The sequence below is a fragment of the Gobius niger genome (assembly GCF_951799975.1).
Source record: "Gobius niger genome assembly, chromosome: 2".
In the NCBI taxonomy this organism is placed as follows: Eukaryota; Metazoa; Chordata; class Actinopteri; order Gobiiformes; family Gobiidae; genus Gobius; species Gobius niger.
The window spans coordinates 1,450,256-1,477,973 of record NC_136853.1 but is presented as its reverse complement, the minus strand read 5'-3'; the positions used below and the strand labels follow the sequence as shown (position 1 = coordinate 1,477,973).

The 27,718-nt window shown below is 47.6% G+C and overlaps 1 protein-coding gene across 3 annotated transcripts in view; it reads right to left on the bottom strand.

Moving 5' to 3' along the window:
* The window catches only part of sbf1 (SET binding factor 1), an 82,331-nt gene that overhangs the window by 26,246 nt on the left and 28,367 nt on the right, over positions 1-27,718 (bottom strand). For 2 of the 3 annotated variants that reach the window (XM_079582864.1, XM_079582866.1), the window contains exons 3-25: positions 26,491-26,628; positions 24,901-25,029; positions 22,392-22,502; positions 21,232-21,261; positions 19,882-19,987; positions 19,559-19,691; positions 17,653-17,761; positions 16,548-16,661; positions 16,394-16,471; positions 16,208-16,321; positions 14,378-14,506; positions 14,096-14,194; positions 13,570-13,774; positions 12,929-13,041; positions 12,673-12,822; positions 10,841-10,909; positions 10,613-10,768; positions 8,016-8,281; positions 5,855-6,027; positions 5,706-5,779; positions 2,164-2,356; positions 1,728-1,855; positions 1,471-1,646 (exon numbers count right to left, since the gene is read on the bottom strand). In XM_079582864.1, coding sequence (XP_079438990.1) covers positions 1,471-1,646; positions 1,728-1,855; positions 2,164-2,356; positions 5,706-5,779; positions 5,855-6,027; positions 8,016-8,281; positions 10,613-10,768; positions 10,841-10,909; positions 12,673-12,822; positions 12,929-13,041; positions 13,570-13,774; positions 14,096-14,194; positions 14,378-14,506; positions 16,208-16,321; positions 16,394-16,471; positions 16,548-16,661; positions 17,653-17,761; positions 19,559-19,691; positions 19,882-19,987; positions 21,232-21,261; positions 22,392-22,502; positions 24,901-25,029; positions 26,491-26,628 — 2,993 coding nt within the window. The remainder of the gene's footprint in view (positions 1-1,470; positions 1,647-1,727; positions 1,856-2,163; positions 2,357-5,705; positions 5,780-5,854; positions 6,028-8,015; positions 8,282-10,612; positions 10,769-10,840; positions 10,910-12,672; positions 12,823-12,928; positions 13,042-13,569; positions 13,775-14,095; positions 14,195-14,377; positions 14,507-16,207; positions 16,322-16,393; positions 16,472-16,547; positions 16,662-17,652; positions 17,762-19,558; positions 19,692-19,881; positions 19,988-21,231; positions 21,262-22,391; positions 22,503-24,900; positions 25,030-26,490; positions 26,629-27,718) is intronic. The other variant, XM_079582865.1, reaches the window with a different exon arrangement.

Genomic DNA, 27,718 nt, shown 5'->3' with positions numbered 1-27,718 from the left:
ACACACTGGGGCAGTCAGAGCCAGGGCTGCAGAACCCACGCTCTTCATCCAATCATTATGTGGATCAACACCCGCCTTAATAATAAACCCTTTTAGTCCCTGTGGGGGTAAGACAAGTGTTAATGTCTTACCCCCCCTGGAAAACCACAACTGCAACTTTTGCTGCTGAGGCGCAATACACACTAATGGAATCAGGAAGAAGAAGCTAACAGGCTAACGGGCAAAGCTAACTGTGGGCCAGCGCCGCTTAAACAGTATTTACAGCAAGATAGAGTGAAAAAAATCTCCATTGTGAAACTGGTGGTGGTTGTGAAATCGCTCTGTCCCGATATCGATAACGATATTGCGATGTTTCATAAATATTAACGCCACATTCTAAAATGTTATTGGTTTATAGAAAGGCTTAAAGCAGTGCTAAGTAACTCGTGCCCCTAGAGGCCATGAGCGCCATTGCAGGTGTCGTAGCATGTAGCATGTAGCATTTAGCATTTAGCATGTAGCAAGAGAGAGAGGGATATTGTTCATCCAGTTTCACAATGGAGATTTTTTTTTTCCTATCAAAATGACCTAAAAGGTTTTTGTAAAAAGAAGCAGAAAAGAAAGATGAATGTATGGTTATTTTAAGGCTCTTTATGTAGTGTACATTTTTTTCTGAAAGGGTGAAAAATTAAGGGCCACACGAGGGTTAAGCGGCGCTAGCCCACAGTTAGCTTTGCCCGTTAGCCTGTTAGCTTCTTCTTCATGATTCCATTAGTGTGTGTTGCGCCTCCGACCAGGTGCAGGGAAAGCTGCAAGTGTGTTTTTCTGGCCAGAGACACCAGGGGGCGATGAAAGACCCCCCAATCATCCCATCAAGACTTACTACCCCCAGAGGGACTAAACGGATTGATGAAGGTAAAAGCGTTACTTAGTGCTGCTGTAACAGAGATGCGACAGATCTCTAAATGATCATGACTGTAGACCCTTTAACTGGTGACATCATCAGTGACATCATCTGGAGGCAGGAAGTGATCAAGAGAAATAAGAATAAACTAAAACTAGTGATTATAAGTGTAAAACTACAGCTAAATAATGTGGTCCTGTTGTGGCTTAAGGTGCCAGACCAAGAGGAACGACATTTGAGACGATAAAATAAGGTTTACTTGATATAAAGTTCGGGAATGTGATGTCATATCGCTAAGCATCATGGGATTAGCACCAATAATAAACTAATGGAGATTTTAAAAGTTAAAATACTGGAGTTATTGTTCACTTTTAAACACTTGGACACCACAAGATGGCGGATCTCCATGGTAACTGTGGAATTTCCCGAACTCTATTTCCAAAAACAGTTAAACATGTGTTTATCGTCACCATGACCACAGCTCCAATGAAAATGGATAGGAATCTAACTTCCTGCCTCCAGCTAAGTCCGGAATGTTTACAAACAATTAAAGGGTCAATAGATCCCACTGACGCTCATGGTCTTACTTGAGCGACTGGTTCTTGTCCTTGGCCTTGTGCTCCACGGCCAGCTTCCCGCTCTGCCCCGCGGTGAAGGCGAAGGTGTCCTCCACGTGCGGGGGGTAGCGCAGCTTGTGCATGTGCTTCCTGAACACCTCAGCCAGGTCCGAGGCCACCTCCTCGTCGAAGGCGATCTTCAGCAGCTGCAGGAGAGAGTCAGTCACATCTGCTGTTTACATGAGATCAATCACATCTGTCCAGGCACAATCCACACAGCCACACACCTGGAAGGTGCAGGAGCGCAGCTGGAGCCCCTCCTGGACAAACTGGTCCATGGGCAGAGACACAGAGATCCTCTTCTCCTTAGTGAGGGACGCGATGGGGAAGGAGCGCGTCACCACCTGCTCTCCCACTGCGGAGGAGAATACACAGTTACACATCTGGAAACATCTGCAGCAGAGACACACTGATACACATCTGGAAACATCTGCAGCAGAGACACACAGTTACACATCTGGAAACATCTGCAGCCATCTGTCTTTAGATCCATCGGGTCGGTGGGCGTTGGGTCAGAGTCTTACCCAGCGGGTCGGTGGGCGTTGGGTCGGTGGGCGTTGGGTCAGTGTCTCTTACCCAGCGGGTCGGTGGGCGTTGGGTCAGTGTCTTACCCAGCGGGTCGGTGGGCGTTGGGTCGGTGGGCGTTGGGTCAGTGTCTCTTACCCAGCGGGTCGGTGGGCGTGCCCTTGAAGATGAGCCGGTAGGTGGTGAGGAAGATGGCGCCCTCAGCGGGCAGCAGGGCCGGTCCTCCCATCTGGCCCGTGGCCTCGTCGCGCCCGTCGGGCACCAGGTGGACCCGCATCCCGTCCATCACCAGCTCCTCCCCCGGCAGGAGCAGCGGCCGCAGCAGCTTCGGCTAAACACACCGGAACACAGACTGTGAGGCCACGCCCCCTTCATACTCCCCTGTGAGGCCACGCCCTCTTCATACTCCCCTGTGAGGCCACACCTCCTTCATACTGCCCTGTGAGGCCACGCCCCCTTCATACTCCCCTGTGAGGCCACGCCTCCTTCATACTGCCCTGTGAGGCCACGCCCCCTTCATACTGCCCTGTGAGGCCACGCCCCCTTCATACTGCCCTGTGAGGCCACGCCCCCTTCATACTGCCCTGTGAGGCCACACCCCCTTCATACTGCCCTGTGAGGCCACGCCCCCTTCATACTGCCCTGTGAGGCCACGCCCCCTTCATACTCCCCTGTGAGGCCACACCCTCTTCATACTCCCCTGTGAGGCCACACCCTCTTCATACTGCCCTGTGAGGCCACGCCCCCTTCATACTGCCCTGTGAGGCCACGCCCCCTTCATACTCCCCTGTGAGGCCACGCCCCCTTCATACTCCCCTGTGAGGCCACACCCCCTTCATACTGCCCTGTGAGGCCACACCCCCTTCATACTGCCCTGTGAGGCCACGCCCCCTTCATACTGCCCTGTGAGGCCACGCCCCCTTCATACTGCCCTGTGAGGCCACACCCCCCTCATACTCCCCTGTGAGGCCACGCCTCCTTCATACTGCCCTGTGAGGCCACGCCCCCTTCATACTGCCCTGTGAGGCCACACCCCCCTCATACTCCCCTGTGAGGCCACGCCTCCTTCATACTGCCCTGTGAGGCCACGCCCCCTTCATACTGCCCTGTGAGGCCACGCCCCCTTCATACTGCCCTGTGAGGCCACGCCCCCTTCATACTGCCCTGTGAGGCCACACCCCCTTCATACTCCCCTGTGAGGCCACACCCCCTTCATACTGCCCTGTGAGGCCACACCCCCTTCATACTGCCCTGTGAGGCCACGCCCCCTTCATACTGCCCTGTGAGGCCACGCCCCCTTCATACTGCCCTGTGAGGCCACGCCCCCTTCATACTGCCCTGTGAGGCCACGCCCCCTTCATACTGCCCTGTGAGGCCACGCCCCCTTCATACTGCCCTGTGAGGCCACACCCCCCTCATACTCCCCTGTGAGGCCACGCCTCCTTCATACTGCCCTGTGAGGCCACGCCCCCTTCATACTGCCCTGTGAGGCCACGCCCCCTTCATACTGCCCTGTGAGGCCACGCCCCCTTCATACTGCCCTGTGAGGCCACACCCCCTTCATACTCCCCTGTGAGGCCACACCCCCTTCATACTGCCCTGTGAGGCCACACCCCCTTCATACTGCCCTGTGAGGCCACGCCCCCTTCATACTGCCCTGTGAGGCCACGCCCCCTTCATACTCCCCTGTGAGGCCACACCCTCTTCATACTCCCCTGTGAGGCCACACCCTCTTCATACTCCCCTGTGAGGCCACGCCCCCTTCATACTGCCCTGTGAGGCCACGCCCCCTTCATACTCCCCTGTGAGGCCACACCCCCTTCATACTGCCCTGTGAGGCCACACCCCCTTCATACTGCCCTGTGAGGCCACGCCCCCTTCATACTGCCCTGTGAGGCCACGCCCCCTTCATACTGCCCTGTGAGGCCACACCCCCTTCATACTGCCCTGTGAGGCCACACCCCCCTCATACTCCCCTGTGAGGCCACGCCTCCTTCATACTGCCCTGTGAGGCCACGCCCCCTTCATACTGCCCTGTGAGGCCACGCCCCCTTCATACTGCCCTGTGAGGCCACGCCCCCTTCATACTGCCCTGTGAGGCCACGCCCCCTTCATACTGCCCTGTGAGGCCACGCCCCCTTCATACTGCCCTGTGAGGCCACACCCCCTTCATACTGCCCTGTGAGGCCACGCCCCCTTCATACTGCCCTGTGAGGCCACACCCTCTTCATACTCCCCTGTGAGGCCACACCCCCTTCATACTGCCCTGTGAGGCCACGCCCCCTTCATACTGCCCTGTGAGGCCACACCCCCTTCATACTGCCCTGTGAGGCCACGCCCCCTTCATACTGCCCTGTGAGGCCACACCCCCCTCATACTCCCCTGTGAGTCTCTGAAAAGGATGGACTTGGAGCACAGGGAGCGGCGCCTCACTGTGGTTCTATTTACACACACTGAAGTCACACATGCAAGACGAGCATGGCACTGCACACGGAACACGAGGACACGGAACACGGAACACGAGGACACGGAACACGAGGACACGAGGACAGGAAGAGCAGCTGAAGGAACAGCTCAAACACACGGCAGGACTGTGTGAGAAATAAACCTTAAACCTTAAACCTGACCCGCGTTAGAGTCTTGGAAAAAAAATCACTATTCTGGACGACAGAAGCTCAAATCCAGGCTGTGGAAGCTTTCACCGAGGGAGGGGGGACAGGGTTTAGTCTTTAGTTCCAGTATGAAAAGTAATAACTGATTGTGATATTGGTAATGGTTTTATTTACTAAGTTATTGTTGTTTGACTTTGTTTCTGAAACAGTTTAAAGGGACAGGCCAGTGTTCTCCACACTGTTCTCATAACACAGAGGTCAGAGGTCAGAGCTGTTAACTGCAGTGTCAAAACATCTGAACATCTTCTTTTTTAGAAATTTCTTCCAAAACTCTTCTCTCCCAGAGTTGTATAGCTGGGTTGCAGGTTCCAAAGGCCGTTGATATTATATACAGGAAATAATGTTTAGTTTTTGAGGAAATGTTTGGTCTGGTACAGAGAGATCATGGACCCAGTGACTGACATTAATGATCATTTTTGTCATTCGTAAATGTTCTTTTTTTCTTCCCAAAAGACTCGGCAAGGCCACGCCCCCTTCTATGACGCATTATGGGATTTGCAGGCATTGTAAAGTAACGAGGATTTGAAAAGTTATTGTTCACATTAAAACATTTGGACACCACAGTGAGTTAGATGTTTTTACCAGCAGTAACTCGGCCATTTTCTCCACTTTTTATACTGTTTTTAGCTCATGTTAGATCTCCATGGTGGAATTTTCCAAACTCCAATAATGTGGCTTTATAGCTTGATCACAGCCCTGTCTCCTCGTCCTCAGCGTTCATACAGTATGAAAACTGTCCTGAGGAAAGATAAAGTCCCCGTGACACGGACGCTCCATGGAGGACGCACGGGGAGAGGGGGCGGAGCATGTGAGTCCAGGAACCACCCCCTCCCAGTCTCATTAAACCCATACACGCCTCTCACACAGCCCTGAGGACTTCACTCCACCCTTCAGCCTGAAGGCACCGCAGTCTCAGCTCACACTGTGGACCCACGTACCTCCAGGGGGGGCTCTGGGGCTGGGGGGCGGCCTTGTGTCCAGGGGGATGTAGAAGGAGGAGTTGTTTACCTTTTGGATCGGAGGCAGCCGCTTGCTCTCCCTGTGAACCGCATCCAGGGTCTCGATGTGCATTTGGACAATGTCTGCAGGAGGAAGGGGCGGGGTCAGCGTTTACATTCTCTCACAGTGCACGTCTGCATAGGTTCTGGAAACCCCACCTGGGATCATGATGTGCAGGGCCTTCAGGTGCTCGTTGGTGACTCCGCTCTCGTTACAGACTTTATCCACGAAGCGGTTGATGAATCGCACCACGGAGTTGGCCACGTCCGAGCTCTCGGCGTCCTCGAAGCCGCTCTCCGTGTCGTAGCTCTCCGCCATGCTGCCGGCAATGCTGGGCACAGGGAACAGCAGCGACAGGTCATGCTACGCACAAGGGTCTGGGTAAGCTAACACCAGAGGAACACATCGACTACAATAACCACAATCCAACAGCTGTACAGCCTGCTTCTCCTTTATAATCAATGCTGGGTCAGAAACATGAAGAAAACAGTAAAAACTCGAAACCAGTGAGTCAGTGTTTAAGCTGTTAGCATGCTACCAGTTAGCATTTAGCTTCAACAGCTCAGCTCCGACCTCTCCAAGAGAAAGCCCTGAACCACAGGATGCAACCCGTGCCAGAGGTCAGAGCTGTTACTGTAGTATTTCCTCAGGGTTCATAAATGTGAGACACACATGTGTTTATCGTGTTGAAGCTAAATGCTAACTGGTAGCATGCTAACATCTTGAGCAGCTTAACCTCTTGACTCCCGCCTGAACCGAGAGGATCTTTTTCCTCACGTCATCAGATTTTTTTTCCATCATTTTTTTGTTGGGTATTCAACTCATTTTTGTAACTTTTTTGTCACATTTTTGTCATTTTTCCGTCAATTTTTCCGTCAATTTTTTATCAATTTTTTGTCCCTTTTTTGTTACATTTTTTGTAATTTTTTTGTCAAATTTCATTGAATTTTTGTCATATTTTTGTAATTTTTTGTCACATTTTTGTCATTTCTTCGTCAATTTTTTGTCAATTTCTTTTGACATTTTTGCCACTTTATCATAAATTTTTCGTCACTTTTTTGTCACATTTCCATCATTGTTTTCGTCTCAGTTTTGTTGCTATTTTCACAGCTTTTTTCCAGAGGTTTTTGGATTGGGGTAAAGCCAAACTGGAGAAAATGTGCTCGGTTCAGGTGGGAGTTAAGGGGTTAAACACTGACTCAGACTGAGACTCTGTCGACGTGACAAACTGTAAAAATCACAGAGAAAGGTTTTCTGTTCCTCTTTGATGTGTTAATTTAGTCTTCAGAGTGGAGCAGATCTTTAGTAAATCCTGCTGTAGCTCCACAGACGGAGCTGCTGCGTCTGAGCCACATTTGTTTCTTCACACAAACGTCTCTGGGGTCGTGTTTTTACGAGTTCATAAAAATGCCAGTCACTCAGTCGTCTTTGATTTCCATCCTGAGTAGAGATATCGTTACATGTTGTAGTACTGCATAATTCTACTTCGGTATTCAAAATGGCCGCCGGAACTACGTGTGATGTCATTGGAAACGCATGTATACTAATTTATTCCTTTTCGAGTTGTGCACTCGAAATTTCCCACAATGCATCTGGAAAAGTAGTTAGCATCGATGGTCACTAAACGGGTCAATATAGACCACAATGCATTGGGAGAGTGGGAGAAGAGCCTGACAGAGACAGGTCTGTGAACTAAACACGACTGAAGTAAATCAGCTGTTTCAGTCGTGTGTTTGTGTTTCTCAGGAATAAACGACCAAAATATAACCGGTTACGGTGAAAAGATGCTAACGCTAGCTGCTAACCATTAGCTTGAGCTGCTAAATGACCGATAGCTTCCTCTCGAATAATCCAAGTCATTCATGTAAAATCCATGTGAAGTAAAAGCGTATCCGACTCGTATTAATCCATAAATATTCCACTGTCTCTGAGTTTGTTTTTTATCACAGAAATACTTTATTCCCGGAGTTTATTGAACTTTTAGCAGATGTCGTCACTCAATCTGCTGGTGTTCGGACACCGGGCTCTGACCGACTCTCGGCGTCTCTGAGCTCACGCTGGGGTGACTTTTTCTTTCCTTTTTTTATGATGATAGTAACCCCTGTAAAAGTGCCAAAACAGTCGTTCTATTTCATAAAATAACATTTGTAACAATAAATAAATTCGGATTAAAAAATGAAAAAAATAGTATGTAGTGAATGAGGGGTTAGGGCCTAGTGTGGACATTCGGACACAGCCATGGACTGAGCTCTCATATTCTCTCAGGACTGTAAACAACAGCACACATAGCTGTTGCTGACGTAGCTGTTGCTGACGTACCTGTTGGTGACGTAGCTGTTGCTGACGCTCTCCTGGTCGCCCAGGCCTCCGCTCCGCAGCAGCCGGTTCTTGCTGGTGTCCAGGGGCAGGAGGAGGTAGCTCATGCGGTTGGCGTAGTGGATGGCCTGGCTGAACACGGTGCTCTCCTCCTTCTGCACACGCTCCGTCTGCAGCTCTTTGCTCAGCGTGGGCCACAGACGGCTCTGCTCCGAGGCCAGCTCCAGCGCCCCCTGCTGGTCCCGCCGGCCGTCCCCGCCCTCCTGCTCCTGACCACACAAGATACACACTGTCAGGCTGAGACCACTGACCACCTGAGTGCCCGGCTCCTCCTCGCTCTCCAGGTACAGTTACTTTAATAACTGAGTGTACAGACTCACCTGAGTGCCCGGCTCCTCCTCGCTCTCCAGGTACAGTTACTTTAATAACTGAGCGTACAGACTCACCTGAGTGCCCGGCTCCTCCTCGCTCTCCAGGTACAGTTACTTTAATAACTGAGCGTACAGACTCACCTGAGTGCCCGGCTCCTCCTCGCTCTCCAGGTACAGTTACTTTAATAACTGAGCGTACAGACTCACCTGAGTGCCCGGCTCCTCCTCGCTCTCCAGGTACAGTTACTTTAATAACTGAGCGTACAGACTCACCTGAGGGCCCGGCTCCTCCTCCAGGTACAGTTACTTTAATAACTGAGTGTACAGACTCACCTGAGCGCCCGGCTCCTCCTCGCTCTCCAGGTACAGTTACTTTAATAACTGAGCGTACAGACTCACCTGAGTGCCCGGCTCCTCCTCGCTCTCCAGGTACAGTTACTTTAATAACTGAGCGTACAGACTCACCTGAGTGCCCGGCTCCTCCTCGCTCTCCAGGTACAGTTACTTTAATAACTGAGTGTACAGACTCACCTGAGTGCCCGGCTCCTCCTCGCTCTCCAGGTACAGTTACTTTAATAACTGAGTGTACAGACTCACCTGAGTGCCCGGCTCCTCCTCGCTCTCCAGGTACAGTTACTTTAATAACTGAGTGTACAGACTCACCTGAGTGCCCGGCTCCTCCTCGCTCTCCAGGTACAGTTACTTTAATAACTGAGTGTACAGACTCACCTGAGTGCCCGGCTCCTCCTCGCTCTCCAGGTACAGTTACTTTAATAACTGAGTGTACAGACTCACCTGAGGGCCCGGCTCCTCCTCCAGGTACAGTTACTTTAATAACTGAGTGTACAGACTCACCTGAGCGCCCGGCTCCTCCTCGCTCTCCAGGTACAGTTACTTTAATAACTGAGCGTACAGACTCACCTGAGTGCCCGGCTCCTCCTCGCTCTCCAGGTACAGTTACTTTAATAACTGAGTGTACAGACTCACCTGAGTGCCCGGCTCCTCCTCGCTCTCCAGGTACAGTTACTTTAATAACTGAGTGTACAGACTCACCTGAGTGCCCGGCTCCTCCTCGCTCTCCAGGTACAGTTACTTTAATAACTGAGTGTACAGACTCACCTGAGTGCCCGGCTCCTCCTCGCTCTCCAGGTACAGTTACTTTAATAACTGAGTGTACAGACTCACCTGAGTGCCCGGCTCCTCCTCGCTCTCCAGGTACAGTTACTTTAATAACTGAGTGTACAGACTCACCTGAGTGCCCGGCTCCTCCTCGCTCTCCAGGTACAGTTACTTTAATAACTGAGTGTACAGACTCACCTGAGTGCCCGGCTCCTCCTCGCTCTCCAGGTACAGTTACTTTAATAACTGAGTGTACAGACTCACCTGAGTGCCCGGCTCCTCCTCGCTCTCCAGGTACAGTTACTTTAATAACTGAGTGTACAGACTCACCTGAGTGCCCGGCTCCTCCTCGCTCTCCAGGTACAGTTACTTTAATAACTGAGCGTACAGACTCACCTGAGTGCCCGGCTCCTCCTCGCTCTCCAGGTACAGTTACTTTAATAACTGAGCGTACAGACTCACCTGAGTGCCCGGCTCCTCCTCGCTCTCCAGGTACAGTTACTTTAATAACTGAGCGTACAGACTCACCTGAGTGCCCGGCTCCTCCTCGCTCTCCAGGTAAAGTTACTTTAATAACTGAGTGTACAGACTCACCTGAGTGCCCGGCTCCTCCTCGCTCTCCAGGTACAGTTACTTTAATAACTGAGCGTACAGACTCACCTGAGTGCCCGGCTCCTCCTCGCTCTCCAGGTACAGTTACTTTAATAACTGAGTGTACAGACTCACCTGAGTGCCCGGCTCCTCCTCGCTCTCCAGGTACAGTTACTTTAATAACTGAGCGTACAGACTCACCTGAGTGCCCGGCTCCTCCTCGCTCTCCAGGTACAGTTACTTTAATAACTGAGTGTACAGACTCACCTGAGTGCCCGGCTCCTCCTCCAGGTACAGTTACTTTAATAACTGAGCGTACAGACTCACCTGAGTGCCCGGCTCCTCCTCGCTCTCCAGGTACAGTTACTTTAATAACTGAGAGTACAGACTCACCTGAGTGCCCGGCTCCTCCTCGCTCTCCAGGTACAGTTACTTTAATAACTGAGTGTACAGACTCACCTGAGTGCCCGGCTCCTCCTCCAGGTACAGTTACTTTAATAACTGAGTGTACAGACTCACCTGAGTGCCCGGCTCCTCCTCGCTCTCCAGGTACAGCGCTCGGATGTGGTTCTGCACGTCGCTGTAGAACATGGCCTCCCAGAACTGCATGTTGGTCCACACCGTGTGCTCCTGGACGCAGCTGTAGGCGAACTGCGTGATCCCGGCGCCCAGTTTCTGCCAGAGAAGTCAAAGGGTTAGAGGTGGCTCCGCCCACAGCGGCGTGACTCCGTGACGGGCGGGACTCACCCTGCAGAAGGCTGTGACCAGTGGGAGCAGAGCTGCCGCGATGCCGTGCTCGTCCATGTGGGAGCAGTCCTGGAAACAAACAACCACAGCTCAGAGCTCTTCACTCCTACATGCTCTCATCTCCTGCTGAGCTTCATCATTCTCTTTGAAACAGCTGCGCAGCAAAGGGGTGCAGGGGTACTGTCGTCTTTTAGTGGGGGAAAGGTAGGGATCCTCTAATGTAGGCACTTATTAAGACCCCTAATCTCTAAATCCATGACTGAAAAGTGAAACTACGGGAGCTGTTTTAGATACAAAGATTTACACTTAAATGTTCATTTATTGCTTTTCCTTCCATTTTATTTCTTTTACATTTGTATCATTTGTTTCAGGTGAAACAACCAAGAAACTTCCTTGAACGACAAAAGGGCAGAAAAAACACTTTCAAAGTTCATTCCCCAATATTGTTCCTAATTTTACCCTATTTTTTCCACTATTTTCCTCCCCAAAAAATCAGCATTTCCCTATTTCTTATTGTCGCTTTTTCCCCCTAATCTTTCCAATTTCTTTCCTAATTTTTCCACTTTTCCCTAAATTGATCCCACTTTTTTCTCCCAATTTTTCCCATTTTACTTCTTTTTTCAAACATTTTCCCATTTTTTTTCCAAATTTTACCCCAATATTTTCCCTTTTTTTTTTTTTGAAATCAACATTTTTCCTCATTTTGTCCAATATTTTCCCCCAAATTTATCCCAATCTGTCTCCCACTTTTTTCTCTATATTTCACCATTTTCCTAAATTCTTCGCCCATTATTTACCATATTTTTCCCCCCAAAATTTTCCCCAACTCTTTTCAAAATATTTTCCCAAATTTTTCCCTTTTTTTAGTTTCTATTTCCACATTTTTCCCTATTTTGTCCCCTGACAGTGGTCCAGGTAAAGCTGCCCCGCCCTGTACAGCTGACAGAGGTCCAGGTAAAGATGCCCCGCCCTGTACAGCTGACAGAGGTCCAGGTAAAGCTGCCCCGCCCTGTACAGCTGACAGTGGTCCAGGTAAACGTGCCCCGCCCTGTACAGCTGACAGAGGTCCAGGTAAAGCTGCCCCGCCCTGAACAGCTGACAGAGGTCCAGGTAAAGCTGCCCCACCCTGTACAGCTGACAGAGGTCCAGGTAAAGGTGCCCCGCCCTGTACAGCTGACAGAGGTCCAGGTAAACGTGCCCCGCCCTGTACAGCTGACAGAGGTCCAGGTAAAGCTGCCCCGCCCTGTACAGCTGACAGAGGTCCAGGTAAAGCTGCCCCGCCCTGTACAGCTGACAGAGGTCCAGGTAAAGGTGCCCCGCCCTGAACAGCTGACAGAGGTCCAGGTAAAGCTGCCCCGCCCTGTACAGCTGACAGAGGTCCAGGTAAAGGTGCCCCGCCCTGTACAGCTGACAGAGGTCCAGGTAAAGGTGCCCCGCCCTGTACAGCTGACAGAGGTCCAGGTAAAGCTGCCCCGCCCTGTACAGCTGACAGTGGTCCAGGTAAACGTGCCCCGCCCCGTACAGCTGACAGAGGTCCAGGTAAACGTGCCCCGCCCTGTACAGCTGACAGAGGTCCAGGTAAAGGTGCCCCGCCCTGTACAGCTGACAGAGGTCCAGGTAAACGTGCCCGCCCTGTACAGCTGACAGTGGTCCAGGTAAAGGTGCCCCGCCCTGTACAGCTGACAGAGGTCCAGGTAAACGTGCCCCGCCCTGTACAGCTGACAGTGGTCCAGGTAAACGTGCCCCGCCCTGTACAGCTGACAGTGGTCCAGGTAAAGGTGCCCCGCCCTGTACAGCTGACAGAGGTCCAGGTAAAGGTGCCCCGCCCTCACCTGGAGCGTGCAGTTCATCATGCGGACGATGTAGTCGAACTGCTGGTCGTTTAGAACCGCCCTGTTCTGCAGCACGTGTTGGTTGAGCTCCTGGGTCAGGCAGAGTCGGGCGGCGCGGCCTTTCAGCGCCCGCAGCACGGCGGGCATCAGCTGAAAGCACAAGGAACACGCTCTCATCTCCGTCTCTGCAAACACCGACTCTGCATCTCTGCAAACACCGACTCTGCGTCTCTGCAAACACCGACTCTGGTCTCACCTTCTTGGCCTCCAGCATCTTGTTCTCGAAGATGTAGGTGATGCAGTTCCTGACCACCTCCAGGCGCCGCGCGCTGTTGGCCATCACGTGAGCGCTCCTGTCCACCGTCACGCCTGGAAACAACACAACAGAACACTCAGTGACTGCAGAGAGAGGACAAACACACAAAAACAAACACACAACAATAAACAACACAACAGAACACTCAATGACTGCAGAGAGAGGACAAACACACAAAAAACAAACACACAACAATAAAACACTCAGTGACTGCAGAGAGCCGACAAAGACACAAAAAACAATGCTGAGAAAATAGGGCAAATATTGGTAATAAAAAATTGGCAAAAAGAGAAAGAAATTGGAGGAAAAATAATTAAAACGTGCAAAAAATTGAAAAAATCTGGCAAACTTTCAGGGAAAAAAATGTGAAAAAAAATAGTATTACAATTTGGAAAAATTAGGAAAAAAGTCTGAGAGAAAAATAAGGGAAAAAAATAGAAAAAGGGAAAAAATTCACTTCTTTTTTCACAAAAAAGCAACAGAAAATCTTAGATCAGTTTGTAGGCCTGAGCTTTCAAATGGGGCGTTACCCTGGCCTGTAGGCATGGAGAAACTTTAGATTTGGCCGAAGTGTTTCTCACCCAGAGCGGGTCCGGACGGCACCATGGCTTTGACCTCCGCCTTCACCACCGGGGGCGCCGTCTTGAGCTTGGCGTTGGCGTGATCGACGAACAGCTGAACAGCCACGTCGTCCAGAGGCGGGAACGGCGAGGCCTGGGCCGACGTCTGCGCCTTTTCCGACGGACGCTGGAGTTTGTGCATCGCCACAGCGGGGTACGGGTTCTCCTGATGAGGGAAGAGTGTTTTAATATACTGATATACAGTGCCTCTCGAAAGTATTCGTACACCTTGAACTTTTGCACATTTTGTCATGTTTACAGCCCTAAACATAAAGATTTTATTTTTTATTTTTTTACTGAACGTTCACACACAAGTAACAGACAACTGTGAAGTGAAAGCAAAATGATACATGATTCTGTTATTTTTCAAAAAATAGAAAAGTGAAAAGTGGGGCGTGCGTAAGTATTCATACAGCATGAATGAATACTTTGTGAACCCCCTTTTACTGCAATAACAGCAGAAAGTCTTTTGGGATTTAGAACGTACGTTTTTGAAGAGCTGCTCAGCCACTTCCTTGACGTGGCTCATGGTCCGGTGGGGCTCGCCCTCCTCCTGCCGGATCCTCTGCACCTGATGGGCCACGAGCTGAGGACAGAGGCACAAACAGAGAAGTCTGAGAAAACACTGCAGCGCAAACGAGAAGTGAAGCGGCATCATCCGTCTCAAACGACCGCCCAATAAAGCTAACGAGAGCAGCTCAAGGGTGAGTGAGGGAGCCCTTCTTCCAGCCTGCTGCCGGTGTGAGTGATCATACAAGTGGAGCCTTACGTCGTCGAAGAGGTCGGTGGTCCTGTAGGGGGCGCCTCTCTCCGACACGAACCCGGCAAAGGCCATTCCATCCAGCACCTTCATCAGGAAGTCGTCCTCCGCCAGGGCTCGCTTCCCCAGGAACGCCGCCTGGAGCCAGAGAAGAACAAACTAAGGAGCTGTAGGGTTAGGACAGGAGAAGGGTTTAAACAGGAGAAGGGTTAGGACAGGAGAAGGGTTTAAACAGGAGAAGGGTTTGGACAGGAGAAGGGTTAGGACAGGAGAAGGGTTAGGACAGGAGAAGGGTTTAAACAGGAGAAGGGTTTAAACAGGAGAAGGGTTTGGACAGGAGAAGGGTTTGGACAGGAGAAGGGTTTGGACAGGAGAAGGGTTTAAACAGGAGAAGGGTTTGGACAGGAGAAGGGTTTAAACAGGAGAAGGGTTAGGACAGGAGAAGGGTTTGGACAGGAGAAGGGTTTAAACAGGAGAAGGGTTTGGACAGGAGAAGGGTTTAAACAGGAGAAGGGTTAGGACAGGAGAAGGGTTAGGACAGGAGAAGGGTTTAAACAGGAGAAGGGTTAGGACAGGAGAAGGGTTAGGACAGGAGAAGGGTTTAAACAGGAGAAGGGTTTAAACAGGAGAAGGGTTAGGACAGGAGAAGGGTTTAAACAGGAGAAGGGTTTGAACAGGAGAAGGGTTTAAACAGGAGAAGGGTTTGGACAGGAGAAGGGTTTAAACAGGAGAAGGGTTAGGACAGGAGAAGGGTTAGGACAGGAGAAGGGTTTAAACAGGAGAAGGGTTAGGACAGGAGAAGGGTTAGGACAGGAGAAGGGTTTAAACAGGAGAAGGGTTAGGACAGGAGAAGGGTTTGGACAGGAGAAGGGTTAGGACAGGAGAAGGGTTTAAACAGGAGAAGGGTTTAAACAGGAGAAGGGTTTAAACTGGAGAAGGGTTTGGACAGGAGAAGGGTTTGGACAGGAGAAGGGTTTAAACAGGAGAAGGGTTTAAACAGGAGAAGGGTTTAAACTGGAGAAGGGTTTAAACAGGAGAAGGGTTTAAACAGGAGAAGGGTTTAAACAGGAGAAGGGTTTAAACAGGAGAAGGGTTTAAACTGGAGAAGGGTTTAAACTGGAGAAGGGTTTGGACAGGAGAAGGGTTTGAACAGGAGAAGGGTTTGAACAGGAGAAGGGTTAGGACAGGAGAAGGTTTTAAACAGGAGAAGGGTTTAAACAGGAGAAGGGTTTAAACAGGAGAAGGGTTTAAACAGGAGAAGGGTTTAAACAGGAGAAGGGTTTAAACAGGAGAAGGGTTTAAACAGGAGAAGGGTTTGAACAGGAGAAGGGTTAGGACAGGAGAAGGGTTTAAACAGGAGAAGGTTTTAAACAGGAGAAGGGTTTAAACAGGAGAAGGGTTAGGACAGGAGAAGGGTTTAAACAGGAGAAGGTTTTAAACAGGAGAAGGGTTTAAACAGGAGAAGGGTTAGGACAGGAGAAGGGTTTAAACAGGAGAAGGTTTTAAACAGGAGAAGGGTTTAAACAGGAGAAGGGTTAGGACAGGAGAAGGGTTTAAACAGGAGAAGGGTTTGGACAGGAGAAGGGTTTAAACAGGAGAAGGGTTTAAACAGGAGAAGGGTTTGAACAGGAGAAGGGTTTGAACAGGAGAAGGGTTTAAACAGGAGAAGGGTTTGGACAGGAGAAGGGTTTAAACAGGAGAAGGGTTTAAACAGGAGAAGGGTTTGAACAGGAGAAGGGTTAGGACAGGAGAAGGGTTTGAACAGGAGAAGGGTTACGACAGGAGGACGGTGATAAAGCCGCCTCTGCAGACGTCTCTCCTGGGGGGTTCGGCCTGTACCTTGTGGAAGCGGATGACGGGCTCGGGGTGGATCCGGATTATGTGTAAACACCAGCGATAGCCCTGGAACAGCTGAGCGAACAGCCACAGGAAGATGGCGCGGATCTCTTTGTCCTGAGAGGTGGAAGCACAGGGGAAGGTCAGCGGAGAGTCCCGACACAGATGAAGCTAAAATAATCGTCTCACTTGTATTTTGAGAGAAGACGGTTGATTGGAGACTGGGGGGAAGGCGTGGTCAGCTACCTCCAGCTCCGGATCCAAAACCTGGATGAAAATGAAACAGTTAAGTAGTTCAGAGTGAGCGCCTGCAGCTCCTCGTTCTTCGTGGCTCGCGCCTCACCATGGAGAGCAGCGTCTGCGTCTGCTGCAGCAGAGGCTCCGGCAGCAGCGAGATGTGGACGCACTCGGGAATCGTGACCGTGCCGCCGTCCAGGTCCGCGATGATCACGTCCAACTGAGGGGAAAACAGAAGAGTCAGACCTCTCCACAGCTTCTCATTACGAGACCAGGCGTCAGGACCTTCACCTCTGACCCACAAATACTTCAGAACATATCAAGATGGCCCCGTCAGACCTCCATCAAGCTTTAATAAAACACTCTTTGATCGAGGGAATAAGGGAGTTATAAGCTTTATGTAGCATGACCCTGTTACCACCCGCCTGAACCAAATGCCTTCTGTCCTCTTTGGCTATTATATAGGCCTGTGCAACACCTCATTTGAAAGCTAAGACCCACAAAACTGATCTTTATCCTTGCGTTGTGAGACATTTTTTATCTTTTTTTTTATTATGGTCACATTTTTGTTGAATTTTTGTTGAATTTTTGTTGAATTTTTGTCACATTTTTGGTGAATTTTTGTCACATTTCTGTTGAGTTTTTGTCAAATCTTTGTTGAATTTTTGTCACATTTTTTTAAAATTTTGGTCATATTTTTGTCACATTTTTGTTGAATTTTTTTCACATTTTTGTTGAATTTTTGTTGAATTTTTGTCACATTATTGTTGAATTTTTGTCACATTATTGTTGAATTTTTGTCACATTTCTGTGGAATTTTTGAGCTCTGTTGTGCCAGAACATTGATATTTTTCATTTTATAATTAGGGCTGGGCACCATTACACTGTACCGGTCTGGTGTCGAAAAATAAAAGTATCGAAAGCTGGAATATATATAGAAATGTTTTATATTTAAGTTTTGATGCTGTTGGTCACCAAATGTGAAAATAGTGGAAAATTGGGGGGGAAATTGGGAAAAATAACTGAATAAGTTTTTTTTCTGAAAAATGTGATGAAAAAATGGCAGGAAAAAAATGGGGAAAACATGTAAAAAAAATCTGAAAAAAGGGGAAAAATTGAAGAAATTTAGAGAAAAAAAAAAAATATGGAACATTTTGTGAGAAAAACAATGGTCTGACTCGTCCATAAAGCTCTGATGGACTGGGACCCACCAGCTCCTGTGTCTCTGACTTGAAGAACGAGTTGACTCCGATGATGAAGGGGGTGGGCGTGCTCAGGACCTCCAGCAGCTTCCCGGGCAGGATGGGCACGTACGTGAAGCTGAAACGACACGCACGTTTAAGGACCCGCGGGGGTGAGCTGACCTGTGTCTGAGGGGGAACATGATGGATCTGAGGGGGAACATGATGGACTGACCTGTATCTGAGGGGGAACATGATGGACTGACCTGTATCTGAGGGGGAACATGATGGACTGACCTGTATCTGAGGGGGAACATGATGGACTGACCTGTATCTGAGGGGGAACATGATGGGATGGACTGTATCTGAGGGGGAACATGATGGACTGACCTGTATCTGAGGGGAACATGATGGACTGACCTGTATCTGAGGGGGAACATGATGGACTGACCTGTATCTGAGGGGAACATGATGGACTGACCTGTATCTGAGGGGGAACATGATGGACTGACCTGTATCTGAGGGGGAACATGATGGACTGACCTGTATCTGAGGGGGAACATGATGGACTGACCTGTATCTGAGGGGGAACATGATGGACTGACCTGTATCTGAGGGGAACATGATGGACTGACCTGTATCTGAGGGGGAACATGATGGACTGACCTGTATCTGAGGGGGAACATGATGGACTGACCTGTATCTGAGGGGGAACATGATGGACTGACCTGTATCTGAGGGGGAACATGATGGACTGACCTGTATCTGAGGGGGAACATGATGGACTGACCTGTATCTGAGGGGGAACATGATGGACTGACCTGTATCTGAGGGGAACATGATGGACTGACCTGTGTCTGAGGGGGAACATGATGGACTGACCTGTATCTGAGGGGGAACATGATGGGATGACCTGTATCTGAGGGGAACATGATGGACTGACCTGTATTTGAGGGGGAACATGATGGGATGACCTGTATCTGAGGGGGAACATGATGGGCTGACCTGTATCTGAGGGGGAACATGATGGACTGACCTGTATCTGAGGGGGAACATGATGGACTTACCTGTATTTGAGGGGGAACATGATGGACTGACCTGTATCTGAGGGGGAACATGATGGACTGACCTGTATCTGAGGGGGAACATGATGGATCTGAGGGGGAACATGATGGGCTGACCTGTATCTGAGGGGGAACATGATGGACTGACCTGTATCTGAGGGGGAACATGATGGATCTGAGGGGGAACATGATGGACTGACCTGTATCTGAGGGGGAACATGATGGACTGACCTGTATCTGAGGGGGAACATGATGGACTGACCTGTATCTGAGGGGGAACATGATGGACTGACCTGTATCTGAGGGGGAACATGATGGATCTGAGGGGGAACATGATGGACTGACCTGTATTTGAGGGGGAACATGATGGACTGACCTGTATTTGAGGGGGAACATGATGGACTGACCTGTGTCTGAGGGGGAACATGATGGACTGACCTGTGTCTGAGGGGGAACATGATGGACTGACCTGTGTCTGAGGGGGAACATGATGGACTGACCTGTATCTGAGGGGGAACATGATGGACTGACCTGTATCTGAGGGGGAACATGATGGACTGACCTGTATCTGAGGGGGAACATGATGGACTGACCTGTATTTGAGGGGGAACATGATGGACTGACCTGTATCTGAGGGGGAACATGATGGACTGACCTGTATCTGAGGGGGAACATGATGGACTGACCTGTATCTGAGGGGGAACATGATGGACTGACCTGTGTCTGAGGGGGAACATGATGGACTGACCTGTATTTGAGGGGGAACATGATGGACTGACCTGTATCTGAGGGGGAACATGATGGACTGACCTGTATTTGAGGGGGAACATGAAGGACTGACCTGTATCTGAGGGGGAACATGATGGACTGACCTGTATTTGAGGGGGAACATGATGGCCAGCAGCGCCCGGCACGCGTCCGTCAGCCGCTGGTAACTGCTGGACAGGAACAGGATCTTATGTTCCGTCAGCGCCGCGCAGAACAGGCACAGCACGTTTAGGATTCCTGCAGGAGAGAGGAGGGGGGAGAGAATGTGTTTTAGCATTTAGTTCAGAGCCACTGTTCCATGCTGAGAGTCTGTACAGTCGTAAATGATTTCTAACGAGGTTGAGAACATCCTGGTCAATTGTCTGCGATGCTTGATGGTTAAAAATCCAAACTTCTGCCATGGCTCTGTAATCTTTTTGTCCCGTACCGAGCTGCCTGAAGAGCTGAGCCACGGTGCTGCCGCTCACTGGGAGGGAGTCGGTGATGGGCGTCTGGATCACCTGCCTGTCCCCGGCGCCCAGCGTGATGGTCCTCTGCAAACAGAGCAGGTTAGATTAGTCATTGGCGAGGCGCTGGGCTCAGAGCAGCTTAGCGGAGACGTGCAAAATGAAAACCCAAAGCGTGGGAGGGAAACGGGAGCCGAGCCGTGACCTGACAGCGTGAAGCGGAGTTTAGTGAAGGAGGTGAGAGCTTTCCACCAGGAAGTCTGCCATAACGCTGCAGCACGGTGCTGTTAGTGCTCCTCACCTCACTCTGGTGTTAGTGCTCCTCACCTCACTCTGGTGTTAGTGCTCCTCACCTCACTCTGGTGTTAGTGCTCCTCACCTCACTCTGGTGTTAGTGCTCCTCACCTCACTCTGGTGTTAGTGCTCCTCACCTCACTCTGGTGTTAGTGCTCCTCACCTCACTCTGGTGTTAGTGCTGCTCACCTCACTCTGGTGTTAGTGCTCCTCACCTCACTCTGGTGTTAGTGCTCCTCACCTCACTCTGGTGTTAGTGCTGCTGTTCTATATCGTAGACGTGTGTTTGAGCTGATGTTGGTGCAGATGTGAGGCCGGTGTGAAGAGTGGGTCCGCTATAATGAAGACTGAGCATTCTCCGCTTGACCTTTAGCCCCAAACTGAAATGAGCAGCACGAGCGTTCAGTGTGTGATGAGACAGAGCAAAGACTGGACACCGTTAAACCAAACCAGGCCGGTATCGGGTTCTATCTATCGTTAAAGTGCGGGTATCATTAAAGTACTGGTATGGTTAAAGTACTGGTATGGTTAAAGTACTGGTATGGTTCAAGTACTGGTATGGTTAAAGTACTGGTATGGTTAAAGTACTGGTATGGTTCAAGTACTGGTATGGTTAAAGTACTGGTATGGTTAAAGTACTGGTATGGTTCAAGTACTGGTATGGTTAAAGTACTGGTATGGTTAAAGTACTGGTATGGTTAAAGTACTGGTATGGTTAAAGTACTGGTATCTTTAAAGTACTGGTATCTTTAAAGTACTGGTATCTTTAAAGTACTGGTATCTTTAAAGTACTGGTATGGTTCAAGTACTGGTATCTTTAAAGTACTGGTATCTTTAAAGTACTGGTATGGTTCAAGTACTGGTATCTTTAAAGTACTGGTATCTTTAAAGTACTGGCATCTTTAAAGTACTGGTATCATTAAAGTACTGGTATCTAAATAACCCTAACGGTTCCCAGCCTTCTGAAACAGTGTTTCTCAGCCGTGACAAAGCCAGAAGCTGCCAAAGCGCGTGGAGAGAAAGCCAGGCTGTCGTACCGCACTCTCCGGACTCTCCTCGTGTCCCGGCTGCAAAACAAAAGCAGCAGCGAAAGCAGCACAGGCGACACAGATTAGAGGACGAGACCAGAGGATGTGCACAGAAAAGACTGATGTAGGGCCAGCAGCCACGAGGACTGAGACTCCACATTTACCATGCACTTATTTCAGCAGACGGTTTCTGAACCGTGCACAGCGCAGAGCGGGGGGGGCCGCCCCTAAACAACTGATTTAGACTCTGCTTCTATCTTCACTGATAACTGTCAGGTCTTACAACACACTCTGTGGTCATACAAACTAACTCACTTTAAGGTGAAAACATCTGCTCTTCAGATCCAGGCTCTGATGCTGGTCCAGGGACTGGATTGAAGGAAGTGACTTGGTTCAGTCCCAGTTTGAGCACATTTTTTTTCCCAATGTTTGCCCCATTTTAACCAAAAAAGAAAGACTTATTTATGCCCCAATTATTTTTCCCAATTTATTCCCATTTTTTCCTAGCCTGGCTAACGCCAGACTAGAATCACAAGTGATATTTAGTCTGGGGACACAATTCCTTTTCTGGTAGGAGAGGTGTGGTTCACGCTCGTCCAGAGCCGTTTGAATCTGAATGTCTCTCATGCGTCTGCACGAGGCCACAGCCAATCGTATCATCGTATGAGATGACGTATGACCTACCTGCTGTAAACTTTAGAGCTAAACTATTTAGAACTCGGTCTAAAGCTCGATCGAAAACTAGCGTTGCGTCTGCTGCTGTCATGTTGGATCCGTAAATAAACTTTATTTTTTAATCCGTAAATAAACTACAAGCTTCCGTATATCGAATAGCGCGTCATCGTCTTGCCGTCCCTCCTCGTTCTGTGATTGGTTCCCAAATCCATATGAAAATTCCGGCCATGGTCCCCAGTTCCAAATGATTCGAGCGCTCACAGCAGCACGGAGTTAGCCAGGTTAATTTTTTACCCAATTTATTCAAATTTTTCCTCAAATTTACCAGGACAACCCAGGTCAGTCTGAAAGAATGATACATAATAAGCAATAGAAACTGTGAGGAGGCGTGGCCACCGTGAGGAGGCGTGGCCACTGTGAGGCCGCCTGCTCAGCCATATGAACTCCACATAAACAGGGTTCCTTTAAAGGGCGGGGTATGTGAGTGAGTTCACCTGAGCTCCTCCGGCGATGGGGATGACGCAGGTGAGCAGGTTTCCCACCACCGTCTCCAGGGGAACCGTCAATTTCTCCACATGCACCGTGTAGACCAGACTCAGGCAGTTCTAACGAGACGGGAAACAAACAAACTCACATGTCAAACATTCACAGCGTTAACAACAAGACTTTCAGTGTACAGTTAGAGACGAGTGTGTACTTTAGTTACTTTAGTTACTTTAGTATTTAAAATGCTTAATAATGATGAGAGTGTGGACTTTAGTTACTTTAGTTACTTTTGCATTTAAAATGCTTAATAATAATAATGAGAGTGGACTTTAGTTACTTTAGTTACTTTAGTATTTAAAATGCTTAATAATAATAATGAGAGTGGACTTTAGTTACTTTAGTTACTTTAGTATTTAAAATGCTCAATAATAATGATGAGAGTGTGGACTTTAGTTACTTTAGTTACTTTAGTATTTAAAATGCTTAATAATGATGAGAGTGTGGACTTTAGTTACTTTAGTTACTTTTGTATTTAAAATGCTTAATAATAATAATGAGAGTGGACTTTAGTTACTTTAGTTACTTTAGTATTTAAAATGCTTAATAATAATAATGAGTGTGGACTTTAGTTACTTTAGTTACTTTAGTTACTTTAGTATTTAAATGCTCAATAATAATGATGAGAGTGTGGACTTTAGTTACTTTAGTTACTTTAGTTACTTTAGTATTTAAATGCTCAATAATAATGATGAGAGTGTGGACTTTAGTTACTTTAGTTACTTTTGTATTTAAAATGCTTAATAATGATGAGAGTGTGGACTTTAGTTACTTTAGTTACTTTAGTATTTAAAATGCTTAATAATAATGAGAGTGTGGACTTTAGTTACTTTAGTTACTTTAGTATTTAAAATGCTTAATAATAATGAGAGTGTGGACTTTAGTTACTTTAGTTACTTTTGTATTTAAAATGCTTAATAATGATGAGAGTGTGGACTTTAGTTACTTTAGTTACTTTAGTTACTTTTGTATTTAAAATGCTTAATAATAATAATGAGAGTGGACTTTAGTTACTTTAGTTACTTTTGTATTTAAAATGCTTAATAATAATAATGAGAGTGGACTTTAGTTACTTTAGTTACTTTTGTATTTAAAATGCTTAATAATAATAATGAGAGTGGACTTTAGTTACTTTAGTTACTTTTGTATTTAAAATGCTCTTTTGGATTCTCCCAGAGGTCGGCGTAAATGCAAATCTTGAGTCAAGTCCAAATCAATTGACTCGAACTTCAAATCATAACGCCGCCCGAGAAGTGACTTCCTGTTCCTGTCTGAGTCTCACTCTAAAGACCTGAAGACCTCAGAGTTATTTCTGAAGACCTCAGTGTTACTTCTGAAGACCTCAGAGTTATTTCTGAAGACCTCAGAGTTATTTCTGAAGACCTCAGAGTTAAAACTGAAGACCTCAGAGTTATTTCTGAAGACCTCAGAGTTAAAACTGAAGACCTCAGAGTTATTTCTGAGACCTCAGAGTTACTTCTGAGACCTCAGAGTTAAAACTGAAGACCTCAGAGTTACTTCTGAAGACCTCAGAGTTAAAACTGAAGACCTCAGAGTTATTTCTGAAGACCTCAGAGTTATTTCTGAGACCTCAGAGTTACTTCTGAGACCTCAGAGTTAAAACTGAAGACCTCAGAGTTATTTCTGAAGACCTCAGAGTTAAAACTGAAGACCTCAGAGTTATTTCTGAAGACCTCAGAGTTAAAACTGAAGACCTCAGAGTTATTTCTGAAGACCTCAGAGTTAAAACTGAAGACCTCAGAGTTATTTCTGAAGACCTCAGAGTTAAAACTGAAGACCTCAGAGTTATTTCTGAAGACCTCAGAGTTAAAACTGAAGACCTCAGAGTTATCTCTGAAGACCTCAGAGTTAAAACTGAAGACCTCAGAGTTATTTCTGAAGACCTCAGAGTTAAAACTGAAGACCTCAGAGTTATTTCTGAAGACCTCAGAGTTAAAACTGAAGACCTCAGAGTTATTTCTGAGACCTCAGAGTTAAAACTGAAGACCTCAGAGTTATCTCTGAAGACCTCAGTGTTATCTCTGAAGACCTCAGAGTTATTTCTGAAGACCTCAGAGTTATTTCTGAAGTGTCTGAGTCTTACCCTGAAGACCTCAGAGTTATTTCTGAAGACCTCAGAGTTAAAACTGAAGACCTCAGAGTTATTTCTGAAGACCTCAGAGTTAAAACTGAAGACCTCAGAGTTATTTCTGAAGACCTCAGAGTTAAAACTGAAGACCTCAGAGTTATTTCTGAGACCTCAGAGTTAAAACTGAAGACCTCAGAGTTATCTCTGAAGACCTCAGTGTTATCTCTGAAGACCTCAGAGTTATTTCTGAAGACCTCAGAGTTATTTCTGAAGTGTCTGAGTCTTACCCTGAAGACCTCAGAGTTACTTCTGAAGACCTCAGAGTTAAAACTGAAGACCTCAGAGTTATTTCTGAAGTTACTGAGTCTTACCCTGAAGACCTCGGTGTGGTCGAGCCGCGACACCAGGACCAGACTCTTGGGGCTGAACACCTTCTCCGTGTGAGGGACGGCGGGCTCCTCGTCCGCCTCGTCCGCCTCCTCCGCCTCGGACTTCTGCAGCTGAGGTCACAGAGAGACGGCCTCAGGTCACGAGCACAAACAAACAAATGTTCCTTTCTCGGGTTTGTTATTTTGTGATCTTACAGGCTAAATATGCTTATTAGTAAACGAAGATAGAAAAATAAAATACAAAAAAGCGTCAGCAAAGTTACTAATCACATCTTTATGTCAAAATAAAAAGAACAAAAGTGAAAGACAAGAGGGAAAAAATGGGTAAAATTGTTTAGTTCAAAATGTGACAGATGTAAAATGTAAATGTAGAAAACAAAAAATGTTAAAAAATATCGAGGAAAAAACTGGAAGATAAAAAAAAACAGAAGAATTGGGGAAAAAAGTGAAAAATAAAATTGTCTCTATGTCACTTCCTGTCAGAGGTGGAACTATAAACGTCACAAACAACGGCCTAAGTCACTGTGTTGATGTTTTAGCAAAAAATGTGGAGTCGGTTTGATTTATTTATTATTTTACTTCACTTTTTCATTACTTTTTTGTCAGGTTCAAAGTGCAAATTAAAACATCCACATGACATGGAGAGAATTCATGCAGAACGTGGAAATGTAGTAAAAAATGTGACATACGCACTTTGCAAGTTGAAAAATATTGGGGGAAAAAGTAAGATAATTTGGGGTAAAAAATGGGGGGTCAGAAAAACTTGTTGAATAAATATTTTTAAAAAATTTAAGGGAAAATTTGGGAAATTTAAGGCATAATTAGGAAAAAGAATGAAAAAAAAAAGTGGAAAAACGTTTGGAAAAGAATTAAAAATATTGGGAAAATTGAGAAAAAAATGAAAAAACTGGGAAAAAAAGTGGAAAAATATGGAAGATTTTGGGGGGAAAATGAGAAAAAAATTGGTTAAAAATGGGGGGGAATCAGAAAAAAATGTTGAATAAATACAGAAAAAAAAGTTACATTTTGGGAAATTTAAGGCAAAATTAGGGGAAAAAAAGTGGAAAAATGTTTGGAAAAGAATTAATAATATTTGGAAAATTGAGAAAAAAAATGAAAAAACTGGGGAAAAATATGGAAAATTGGGAGCGCATTGAGTTGCCTTGTGTACGAAATGCGTGGTATTAATAAAGTTGCCTTGCCTTGCCTTGGAGGAAAAAATGAGGAAAAAAATGGTTAAAAATGGGGGGGAGGGGAATCAGAAAAAAGGTACATTTTGGGAAATTTAACGCAAAATTAGGAAAAAAATGAAAATTCTGGGGGAAAAAGTGGAAAAAATATGGACAATTTTTGGGGGAAATTGAAGGTTAAAAATGATTGGAAAAAAAAACTAAAGAAAACTAGGTAAATTTGAGTAAAGTCTTAAATATAACTGTGTTGACAGTGTTTTGTGTCAGATGGTGGTGAAACCCTTCTGAAAAACAGTGGCTTCTGCAGAACACGTGCACTTTACTTCAGTTTATTGTACCGGGAGCTTCTTCTGGTTGCCGTGAGGTCCAGTGCGTGCGTTACCTGCGAGTCGTCCAGAGCCTCCCAGAAGGTGAAGCAGGCGCAGTAGTTTCGCTCGGAGTTGATGTCGGTGAGGACGGCCATGAAGAAGGAGGGCGAGAGCTGCTCGGGCGCCAGCTGCCACCCGCTGGGCTGACAGAACTGCACGAGACACAAGAACACCATCGTTACAGGAGACCAGGACCTCCGTGAAATACAGAGGACCAGGACCTCTGTGAGATACAGGAGACCAGGACCTCCGTGAAATACAGACCAGGACCTCAGTGAAACACAGAAGACCAGGACCTCAGTGAAATACAGACCAGGACCTCAGTGAAACACAGAAGACCAGGACCTCAGTGAAATACAGAAGACCAGGACCTCAGTGAAACACAGAAGACCAGGACCTCAGTGAAATACAGAAGACCAGGACCTCCGTGAAACACAGAAGACCAGGACCTCAGTGAAATACAGACCAGGACCTCAGTGAAACACAGAAGACCAGGACCTCAGTGAAACACAGAAGACCAGGACCTCAGTGAAACACAGGAGACCAGGACCTCAGTGAAACACAGAAGACCAGGACCTCAGTGAAACACAGAAGACCAGGACCTCCGTGAAACACAGAAGACCAGGACCTCAGTGAAACACAGGAGACCAGGACCTCAGTGAAACACAGAAGACCAGGACCTCAGTGAAATACAGAAGACCAGGACCTCAGTGAAACACAGACCAGGACCTCAGTGAAATACAGAGGACCAGGACCTCAGTGAAACACAGAAGACCAGGACCTCAGTGAAACACAGGAGACCAGGACCTCAGTGAAACACAGAAGACCAGGACCTCAGTGAAACACAGGAGACCAGGACCTCAGTGAAACACAGAAGACCAGGACCTCAGTGAAACACAGGAGACCAGGACCTCAGTGAAACACAGAAGACCAGGACCTCAGTGAAATACAGAGGACCAGGACCTCAGTGAAACACAGGAGACCAGGACCTCCGTGAGATACAGGAGACCAGGACCTCAGTGAAACACAGAAGACCAGGACCTCAGTGAAACACAGAAGACCAGGACCTCAGTGAAACACAGAAGACCAGGACCTCAGTGAAACACAGGAGACCAGGACCTCAGTGAAACACAGAAGACCAGGACCTCAGTGAAACACAGACCAGGACCTCAGTGAAATACAGAAGACCAGGACCTCAGTGAAACACAGAAGACCAGGACCTCAGTGAAACACAGGAGACCA